This window comes from Octodon degus, unplaced genomic scaffold (assembly GCF_000260255.1).
Source record: "Octodon degus isolate 3935 unplaced genomic scaffold, OctDeg1.0 scaffold00079, whole genome shotgun sequence".
NCBI lineage: Eukaryota > Metazoa > Chordata > Mammalia > Rodentia > Octodontidae > Octodon > Octodon degus.
This window is the reverse complement of record NW_004524655.1, coordinates 7,283,288-7,294,965: the sequence shown is the minus strand read 5'-3', so window position 1 is coordinate 7,294,965 and position 11,678 is coordinate 7,283,288. Positions and strand designations below refer to the sequence as shown.

At 40.5% G+C, this 11,678-nt stretch overlaps 1 protein-coding gene across 1 annotated transcript in view; it reads left to right on the top strand.

Moving 5' to 3' along the window:
* The window catches only part of Acacb (acetyl-CoA carboxylase beta), a 185,526-nt gene that overhangs the window by 88,818 nt on the left and 85,030 nt on the right, over positions 1-11,678 (top strand). Inside the window, exons 5-7 of the mRNA XM_004636347.2 lie at positions 6,470-6,579; positions 6,750-6,831; positions 7,830-7,928. Of these exons, the coding sequence (XP_004636404.1) occupies positions 6,470-6,579; positions 6,750-6,831; positions 7,830-7,928 (291 nt within the window). The remainder of the gene's footprint in view (positions 1-6,469; positions 6,580-6,749; positions 6,832-7,829; positions 7,929-11,678) is intronic.

Below are 11,678 nucleotides of genomic sequence, written 5' to 3'. Positions count from 1 at the left end.
TTTTTTCTGAGCTGTCTTATTTTGTTACAGACCCCTCTCCACCCTGTAATCAGAGTGCTCTTTTGAAAATATGATTCAGGGCTGGTGAGATGGCTCAGTGGTCTAAAGCGCCTACTTAGAACAAGCTTAGCAAAGCACAGGGACCGCGGTTCAATCCCCCAGCACCACATGCCAGCCAGCCCCGCCCCTGGTGGGCTGACCACACACACACACACACACATAAATAAATAAATAAATTTAAAAAATATGATTCTGGTCTTGTCTGTCACTCTTTTTGATTTTATTGGTATATTTTATATATAATGGTTACATTCCTCATAGGGAATTTGTATCTGTACATGAGATGTCTTGCTTCTTTTTTTTTCCCATTCCCCTCCCCTCCCTTCAACCCCTCTTTCCCTCTTTATTTACAAAGCTCTATTTTCCTTTCATTTTTTTTTCTTGTCCTTTCCCTTTCCCTATTCCTTTGTTCCCTTTCCTATTTGAACCTTTTCTTCCCACTTCCCGCTATCTATTATACACTTTGGTCTTTGCTTACATCTTTCATTTCTCACACCAGAGAAATAATGAAAGATTTAAATGTGTGTGTTCAATTTATTTCACTTAAGAATTGGTTTCAAAGCCAGCAAGATAGCTCAGCAGACTAAAGCGCCTGTTTAGGCAAGTTTATGCAGGTGCATCCCTGGCACCACTTGCCATGCCAGCTCCACCCCCAGCGTGGGCTGAGCTGGACACACACACACACACACACACACACACACACACACACACACAGAATTGGTCTCAGGGTCCATCCACTGAGCTAGAAGCGTCTCAAGCTTATCATTCTTTGTGGAGGAGTAGTACTCTGTTGTACCAAAAAACCCCTTCGTCACTTGTGGGCACTTGGGCTCCTTCCAAGATTTAACTATTATAAACTGTGCCGCTATAAACACAGGTGTGCATATATCTCTGAGGTATGATGGTTTTTACTTCCTCCAGGAAGATACCAACAAGGTGGAGCTGGGGAGATGGCTCAGTAGACTAAGCGCTTGCCTGGCAAGCTCAAGGGCCTGAGTTCAACGCCTGGTTCCACCAAAAAAAAAAAAAAAAAAAAAGACACCAACAAGGGGAATAACTAGGTCGAATGGAAACTCTAGTTTTAGTTAAGGAATCTCTATGCTGATTTCCACAATGGTTGCACCAATCTATACTCCCAACAGCAGTGGGCATGGGTTCCTTTTCTCCTACAGCCTCTACTCCTGTTGTTATGGGTCAATTTCTTGATAATAGGCATTCTTTCTGGACTGAGATAGAATCTCTGAATTGTTTTCATTTGTATCTCTCGAACGACCAATGATGTTGAGCATTTTTTATATATGTTTTCCATTTCTACTTCTATATCTGAGAAGTGTCTATTCATTTTAAGATGCCCATATTTGGATTGGGTCTTTAAATTTGGGTCTGATGTTTTAACTTTTTTGTATGTTCTAGATATTAATGCTTTGTCTGAGGAATAGCTGGCAACATTTTCCCCCCATATTGTGGGTCATCTCTTCACTCTGTTGGTGGTTCTTTGGGTGTGCAAAAGCTTTATAGTAAGATGCGTTCCCACCTGGTGGTTCTTTGTGATTTAGGGTTTGGTTCATAAAGTCTTTGCCTACACCAATATCTTTAAACATTCTACTTGCTATGTCTTGTAGCAGATTTAATGTTTTTGTTTTAATATTTATTTAGTGAGTTTTTGTTTTAGCTCTTTGATCTATTTTGATTTTAGTTTAGTGTATGGTAAAAGCTGTGGGTTTAGTTAGGGTCTAGTTCTTCAGCATGTGGAAAGCCATGTTTTTAAGCACTGTTTATTAAAGAACTATTATTCTTCCAATGAAGATGTTTGGCTCCTTTGTCAAAAATAAAGTGGCTCAGCCATAGACCCTCAACTCTATTGTTTTTTTCTTCCCAGTACCTTGCTTTTTTTTTTTTTTTTTTTAAATCATAGTAGATTAGTAGTATAATTTCAAGTCAGGAATAGTGATGCCCCTTGCCTTGCCCTTGTTGCCCAAAATTGCTTTTGTTGTTCTGGGTCTCTTTCATTCCAAATGAGCTGTAGTATTGGTTTTCTAGTTCTGTGAGATATGCTATTGCTGTTTTCTCACACTTTACTGTAGTAGAGCCTGGGCATAGCAAGACTGTCTTGACTGTGGTTTTCCCCAAAGCCCTTTGCATGGCAACCCCTTAACCTTTGATCCTGAGACCCCCATAGGCCACTCTGGGAGAACATTTTCATTTCCTTCCTGACATTGATTCAGGCCTATAGATTTTGTGTTTATTTTCTTGTTCATCTTTTCTAATATTAAAGAAAAGCTCTGGCAGGCAGGCTTATGTGAACATTCATGTTATCATCCCTGGAACTTCTTGGTGACTGACACATGTGTATTTGCCAAACATTGGAAGCAGGCAGGCAGGAGGAACAGTCACACTGAGATTTCTGGTTCTACACATGAAGTTCCATATCATTCATTTTAAGTATCATAGAAATAGTACAGCTGGGGGCCGGGGAGATGGCTCAGTGGAATAAGTGCTTCCCTGGCAAGTGCAAGGGTCTGAGTTCAATCCCCGGTTCTGTCCAAAAACCAAACCAAAACAACCCCCAGAAATAGTACATCTGTACCAACCCTTGTCTTTGTCTTGATTCTTTTTTTTTTTTTTTTTTTTTGGTGGTACCAGGGATCAAACTGAGAACCTTGCGCTTGCCAGGCAAGCACTTATTCCACCGAGCTATCTCCCCGGCCCTTTGTCATGATTCTAATGGCTCCCAGTCCAAGACATTGCTCGGTGACCATCTATCCTTGCATGACTTTTTTATTGATGGGTAGATTTTTAGGACATATTCCTAGAAGTAGAACTTTTGTCTTAAAGAGCATGAATACTTTATTTATTTTTAGGGTTTTAAAATAAAAATTTTATATTCTTAAAAAGGAAGATAATCTATGATACAAAATCAACATTAAAAAAATCAATTCTGGTTCCGAAAAAAAAAAAAATCAATAGCTTTGTCAATAATGAAATAGTTGAGATCAAATTCAAAAAAATTGCATTCACAATAGCTTAAAAATAACCCCTAAGAAGGGCCAGCCAGATAGCGCAGCAGATTAAAGTGCCTGCTTAGGCAGAGTGCAGCAGGCAGCTGGGGTTTGATCCCCACCGTGCCATGCCAGCCTCGCCCCTGGGGCAGGCTGCGACAGCGATTGAGACTGGATGTGGTGGAGCACACTCATAATAACAGCACTTGGGAGGCTGAAAACAGAAGGATCACTATGAGTACGATCTGTGTAGTGAGACCCTCTAGACCCTGTACTAAATGCATGAAAAAAAAAATACCCTACGAATCAACCGAAGGAAGTAAAAGGCTTCTAGAGTGAAATGATATGAAATTGAAGGAGACACTAGATGTTTATAGATTGACAGGATTGATATTGTTAAAACGGCCATAGTGCCAACAGAAACCTGCAGAATCAATGCAATCCCTATGAAAACATCAGTGATATTCTTCACAGAACTAGAAAACACAATTCTAAAATTCATATGGAGGGCTGGTGAGATGGCTCAGTGGTCTAAAGCACCTACTTAGAACAAGCTTAGCAAAGCACAGGGACCGCGGTTCAATCCCCCAGCACCACATGCCAGCCAGCCCCGCCCCCTGGTGGGCTGAGCTGGCCACACATAAATAAATTTAAAAAAAATAATAATAAAATAAAATTCATATGGAAACACAAAAGACCCAGAGTAGCCAAAATATTCTTAAGTGCCAAGAGCAATGCTGCAGATATCACAATGCATAACAAGAGCAGCATGGTGGTGGCACGTAGAGTGACACAACAGAAGAGAGAACACAGAAACAATCCTCTACAACTGTAGCCATATGATTCTGGACAAAGGAGCCAAAAGTACATCAGAGAAAAGACAGCCTTTTAAGCAAATGGTGCTGGGAAAGCTGGATGCCCATACGTTGATTAGATCTCTGTCTTTCACCATTTCACATAAACTTTTGGAAGCTAACGTAGGGGAAGCACTTGAAGCCATAAGCCACAGGCAGAGACTTTCTGAGTAGTGTTCCATTAGCACAGGAAATAATAGCAAGAGTCAACAAATGAGACTATATCACGTGAGTTCTACACACCAGGGGAAACATCCAACGGAATGAAGAGACAGTCAGTAGCATAGGAGACACTCTTTTTACCAGCTACTCTGTCAGAGGATTAACATCTAGACTATATAAGAACTCAAAAGCCACTAAAAAAAATAAGATAACCCAACCAATAAATATGCAATGAATTTCATAAACACGTCTCAAAAAAAGTACAAATGGCCCCAAAATATATGAAAAAATATTCACCATCTTTGGCCACTGGGAAAATGCACATTAGAACGACACTGAGATTCCATCTCATTCCAGTCTGAATGTCTGTCGCTGAAACACAAAAAAAATGGCAAATGCTGAGAAGGATGCAGGATGTGTGGAGAAATAGAAATTATTACAGCCACTGTAGAAGCCAGTATAAAAATTTCTTTAAAAAAGCCCCAACAAACTAAAAATAGTGCTATCATTTGATGTAGCCACACCATTCCTTGGTATATACTCAAAGGAATTAAAGCAAGCACATTGTAGGGATTCCTGCTTGTCCTTGGTTACTGCGGTACAAAATATGTACAATAGCCACCATATGGAGCCAGTCTAGGTGCCCATTAACTAGTGAGTAGAGGGCCAGTGAGATAGCTCAGTGAACTAAGTGCCTGCTTTGGCAAGCCCAGGGGCCAGGGTTTGATTCCCAATCCTGCATGCCCTGCTGGCCTCACCCCTGGGGTACACTGAGCTAGCAGTGGAGTCTGGGCATGGTGGCACATGCCTATATTCTCAGCGCTGGGGAAGCTGGAAACAGGAAGATCGCTATAAGCCCAAGCTACATGAGACCCAGTACCAAATACATAAATGAAAAGAAAAAGTGAATAGATAAAGAAAATGTGGTATATATACACGGTAAGATATTATTCAGCCATAAAGAAGAATGAATTTTTATCATTTGAGGAAAATGGATGGACCTAGAGATTATCATGTTAAGTGAAAGAAGCCACACATAGGGGCTGGTGAGATGGCTCAGTGGTCTAAAGCACCTACTTAGTACAAGCTAAGCTAAGCAAAAACACAGGGACCGCGGTTCAATCCCCCAGCACCACATGCCAGCCAGCCCCGCCCCCTGGTGGGCTGAGCTGGCCACACCCACACACCCACACAACCCACACATGCAATAAATAAATAAATATTAAAAAAAAAAGAAGCCACACATAGAAAGAACCAGTATCACATGTTCTCCCTAATATGTGGACTCTGAAAGACGAAAATAGAAGGGAGACTATTAATAGACAAGAGGAAGGCAAGATGGGGGTTGTAAGAAGGGGTAATGGGATTAGATATAATCAACATGTATTATACACATGTATGAAAAGTTTTTAAAAAGGAAGGAAAATGTCATAATATGCAGCAAGGATGGGGATTGAGGACATTATGCTGAGTGAAATAAACCCCTTACAAGGAGACTTGCATGTGCTGGCATTTATGAGGGTAACTAGGACTGCGTATCATGCTGTACCTATAATCCCAGCAATCAGGAGGTTGAAGCAGGAGGCTCACTGGGAGGTCCAGGCAGGTCTTGGCTACATAGTGAATTCAAGGCCAGCCTAAGCGCTATAGCAAGACTCTTTCTTGAGGTGGGGGGAGGTCAGATTCCTAAGGACAGACTGTAGAACAGTGAGTGCCAGGGACTTCAGGGAAGGATTCAGGGGAGTTGCTCATGACTGTAGAACCTCACATTTTTAAAGAGAAAAGGCTCTGGAGGTCTATTTCTTAGTGACACAAATATACTTAAAACTACTCAATTGTGTGCTCAAAAGCCATTACAATGCTAAATTTTGTGTTTTTTTAGTACAATTTAAAAATTATTTTTATTTTTGTTTTGGTAGTAGGTAATGAAACCAGGGCCTCACATATACAAGGCAAGTGCCCACCACTGAGCTACACTTCCACCTTTGTTTACTTTTTGAGACAGGTCTTGTTAAATTGCCCAGGATGGCCTCAAATGTGTGACCGTCCTGCCTCAGACTCTCAGGTAGCTGGGATTATAGGCGTGTGTCACTGTACCCAGCTTGGTGTATTGTTTAGTGGTAACACAATATTAAGATAAACCTTAAAAGTACTTGAGATAGAAATTTTAAAAACCTATCTATGATACCACCATCCCACCAGACTGCTTCCCCTTTTGTCTCCTTGTCCAGATCTCACTTATTTTCACATATTTAAAATCATACAGTCTGTGCCCCTCAGATTCTCACATTTGTCCGTCTCCATCACACGGCCGGAACGTGCCGGAATCTTGCAGTTTCTGCAGCTTCCTCCCGTCAGCACTCTCCTTCCTGTTTCTCTCCTGTTGAATTCCAGAGTACATCAAGATGGCAGATCAGTACGTCCCCGTCCCTGGAGGGCCCAACAACAACAACTACGCCAATGTGGAGCTGATCGTGGACATCGCCAAGAGAATCCCCGTGCAGGTAACCGGGTCAGTGTGCCCAGGCCTGCCCCTGTTGGAGCTGCGCAGCCCAGCTCTGGAACACTTCCCTTCCGAGTGCAGGATAGGCTGATGTAACAAGGCAAAGAGCTTTTGGTGTTGTGGGAGGTGGGTTCACAGAGGATCTTTGTTCACTCATTTCTGTGTTTGCAGGCAGTATGGGCTGGTTGGGGCCACGCTTCCGAGAACCCCAAGCTTCCAGAGCTGCTGTGCAAGCACGGAATTGCTTTCTTAGGTACAATGAGTATCCTCTTGTCATGTATGTGGGATTTGGAACATTGACGGGATGCTATCCTGAAAAGCTGGGCTCAGTTTTTTTTCCCTTGTCACCTTTCACTATGGGTAGCCGATGGGTCCAGTGATGGGTGGGGCCAAGGGTGAGTTGGCCAGGCCACAGGAATAGGGGTTATTACCATGGTTATCACAGAGGAATGATGCTGGGTCCAGCAGAGCCCCAGGCTGGTGTTTCTGTTGGAACTAAGGTATCAGCCAAGTTCAGATTTCTGACCAAGTTTGAGGCCTCAGTTCTGAGAGAATAGCTTTTTGGTCTGTGTAATTTTCAGGCTTTAGATTGCTTTTAACCTTTTGGGACCAGAGCCTCGCATTTCTGTCATACATTAGGTAAAATGATACTTACTTTTTCATGGCATCTATCAGTTTTAGGACTCTCTTTTTGGTAGTGGGGATTAAGCTCAGGCCCTCTGTATTGAGCTACACCCTTCACCCTCATTCATTCATGTCTTGATAAAGACCTTGAACTTGTGAAACTTTTAGGTCAACCTCCAAGAGTTATTAAGTGTGTACCACTATACCTGGCGGATTTCAGCACTTTATTTGTGTGGATAATGTGTTAATGCTTAATGTGTGCACACCTCCCTTGTTATCCTTGGGGAATTGGCTTCATACCTTTTTTTTTTTTTTTTTTTTTTTTTTTTCCGGAACTGGGGATTGAACTCAGGTCCTTGCCAGGGAAGCGCTTATTCCACCGAGCCATCTCCCCGGCCGCGGCTTCATACCTTCTGATAGATACCCAAATCCACAAATACTCAAGCTCTTTATGTAAAATGACATAATATTTGCATGTAACCTCCTATATAGTTCAAATTTTGTTTTGGTTTGTTTTAGCAGTGCCAGAATTAACCCAGGGCCTTTGTATGCCTGGTAACTGAGCTCCTCCCACTCTTCCTGTGTACTTAAAATTATCTCTTGATTGTTTCTTGCTTTATTCTTCAGGACCGCCCAGCGAGGCCATGTGGGCCTTGGGAGACAAGATCGCCTCCACCATTGTGGCTCAGACGCTGGACATTCCAACCCTACCCTGGAGCGGAAGTGGTAAGGGACCTTCAGCTCCACCTTGGGGAGACTTCCGGCCCCATCTTGCTGAAGCAGGCCGTTGGGGGTGATCGCAGTAGGTTTTTACAATTATTTTGTTTAAAAATGTGAAGTTATCATGTAAGTGGTGCGATTCCATTGTAGACAACTTAGAAAATAAGAGAAGCACAAAAACGAAGTAGAAATCACCATTATCCTATGATCCAGTGTTGAGCTTTTTTTTTTTTCTGCAGTAGTAGGTATTAAACCTAGGCCTTGCATATATTAGCCAAGTACTCTCTCACTGACATACATTCCCATAATTAAATTAAATATAATTAAAATTATACTTTGAGACAGACTCTTGCTAAGTTGGCAGGCTAGTCTTGAACTCGAGATCCATGTGCCTTAGCTTCCCGATTAGCTAGGGTATAGATGTGTGCCACCACACCTGGCTGTGTTGAACATTTATTTCAGTGTAATCCACTTCTTTAGCCTTTTTTTTTTTTTTTTTTTTTCAAATATAGCCTTTTATTTTTTTTTTTTTTTTTCGGAACCGGGGATTGAACTCAGATCCTTGTGTTTGCCAGTCAAGCGCTTATCCTACTGAGCCATCTCCCCGGCCCCTAGCCTTTAATTTTATTAATTAATTAATTTTGGTACCAGAAATTAAACTCAGGACCTCATGCTTGCCAGGCAGGCGCTGTGTCGCTAAACGTTATCCCTGGCCAAAAAAGTCAGTTCTTGTATTTCCTGGATTATGACTCATCCCTCACTTCCACTGTTGAGTGTCTTTCTAGGTCAGTAAATATACTTTTCATTATTTAAAATTTCTGCATAGATTATATATATATACTATAATTTACTTAATCCTCTGTAGTTGTACAATTTATTTTTTCTAATTTATTTTCTAGTTTTAAAAATAATCAAATGAATGGAGCTTTGCTAATTTTTTGTTCTATTGATATATGCTTTGCAATGCTCTTAAGATAAATTTCAAAAAGTGGAATTTTTAAGACAAATTAAAAGCAAACAGGAAAAAGTCTCAGAAATTTGGTACTCAACTTGATCTTGTCTTTTATTGAAAAATTTTCCAGTTTGGAAAATTTATTTTTCTTCATTAAACCTTTACATCATTTTGGATCTTCGTGTGATTCTTACATAGGTGACTTCCCAGGTAGCGCTGGAGGTTTTTGGCAAACACAGTCGGATGCTGCTGTCAACAGACTTAGTTTGAATTCCTTTCTTTTTAAAAACATTTTTTCTTGGTCCATATTTGTCATATGTAGTGATCACACTTATCACGGGGAATTTGTACTTGTACATAACATAGCTAAATCCTTTTTCCTTCTCCCTTCCTTTCCCTTCTACCCTTCTTCTCCTTCCCATGTACAGAAACTTTGTTCAGAATTTTTCTTCCATTCTTTTTTTTAATGTTCCTTTCCCTCCCTCCCTTCTTTCCTTCCCTTGTTCCCCTTCTCATTTGGACATGTTCTTCCTACTTCCCAATGTCTGTCTTCCATTTGGCTCTTCACTTATCCTTGCGATTTCTCACATGAGAAACTATGTACTATTTTAGATGTAGAAAAAGCATTTGACAAAGTCCAACATGTATTAATGATAAAAACCCTACAGAAAATTGGAATAGAAGGTCTTTACCTCAACCGGATAAAATCCATCTATGACAAAACAATAGTCAGCATCATACTAAATGGACAAAACCAAAATGCATTCATTCCTAAAATCAGGAACAAGACAAGGGTGCCCATTATCAGTCCTACTCAGTCTAGTTCTGGAAACATTAGCCAGAGCAGTTAGATAAGAGAAAGGACCATGGATAAGAAGTAGCTAAATTATCATTATTTGTGGATGACATGATACTGTATGTAGTAGACCCCAAAACTCCACCAAAAGACTCCTAGAATTAATAACCAAATTCTGTAGCAAAGCAGGATACAACGTCAGCAATTAAAAATCCATACCATTCCTGTACACAAACAACAAACTTATAGGAGAGAAATTAGAGAAACAACACCTTTCACAATAGCATCAAGAAAAGTGAAATAATTTGGAATCAATCTAACAAAGAAATTGAAAGATCTTTACATAGAAAACTACAGTGCTATGAAAAAGGAGGTCAGAAAAATAGAAAGATATATCCTATTCTTGGATAGGCAGAACCAATATAGTGAAAATGGCCATATATACACCGTTATGCAGAATTAATGCAATGCCAGACTAAACATGAGTGGCATACCTTACAGAACTAGAGAAAACAATCCTAAAATTCATTTGGAATCAAAAGAGACCCAGAATAGCAAACCAATTCTGGGCAACAAGGGCAAGGCAGAGGGCATCATAATCCCTGACTTGAAATTATACCACAAAGCTATTGTGATAAAAAACCAGCATGATACTGGCAAAAGAAAAAAAAAAAAAAAAGCAAACAAATATAAAACCACCACCACAACAACAAAAATAAAAAGACTTGACAATAAAACACACCAGAAGATACAGAAACAACTCGAAACACCCTCAGTTGCCTTATATTTGACCAAGGGGGCAAACACCTTTACTGAAGAAAGACAGCCTTTTTAATAAATAATGCTGCAAAAACTGGCTTTCTATATCCTAGAACCAATTTTCTCACCATGCACTAAAGTTGAAATTGATCAAAGACCAACTGTCAAAACAGAAACACTTAATCTGCTGGAAGATAGAACAAGTAAAATTCTAAAACATAGCTGTAAGCAAAGACTTACTCAACAAAACCCCAATTGCATGGGAAATAATACAAAAAATCAGCAGTTAGGATCACATCAGACTAAAAAGCTTTTTTGCACAGCAAAAGAAACCACTAACAAAATGAAGAGACCACCCACAGAATGGAAAACATTTTACCAGCTATTCCTGAGACAAAGGACTAACATCTAGAATACATAAAGAACTCAAAAAAATCAGACTCCCTCAAGTTCAAGGACCCAGTCCAAAAATGGCATCTTGAAATGAATAGGCATTTCTCAGGTGAAGAAGTACATACAGCAAATAAATATATGAAAAAATATTCAACATCACTGTCATGCAGGAGATTTAACTTAAAACACTGAGGCTGCATTTCACTATAGAAAGAATGGCTGTTGTCAAGAAATCAATCGGTAACAAATGCTAGTGGAGATGTGGGGGAAAAGGAACCCTTGTCCATGGTAGCTGGTGGTGTAAATTGGTACAAACATTATGGGAATCAGTATGGAGATTCCTAAAAAAACTGAAGCTAGAGGTTCCATTTGACCCTGACTATTCCTCTTCTTGGCATCTTCTCAAAAGACTTAAAAACAGCATACCGTAGTGACATGCATGCTTGTGTTTGTAGCAGCACAATTTTCAATTGCTAAGTCTTGGAAACAGCTCATATGTCCATCAACAGATGAATGGATAAAGAAAAAGTGGTGTTGCTCTTTGGTCTTGGCAGCCCAAGCGAGATGATGAAGGGAATGTCATCCTTTGGAAAGCGTCATAATAAGACACACCCGCTGTGCCGCCGCTGTGGCTCTAAGGCCTACCACCTTTGGAAGTAGATTTGTGGCAAATGTGGCTATGCCGCCAAGCACAAGAGAAGGTATAACTGGAGTGCAAAGGCTAAAAGGCACAATACCACCGGGGAACTGGTCAAATGAAGTACTTAAAAATTGTGTATCTTGGGCTGGTGAGATGGCTCAGTGGTCTAAAGTACCTACTTAGAACAAGCTTAGCAAAGCACAGGGACCGCGGTTC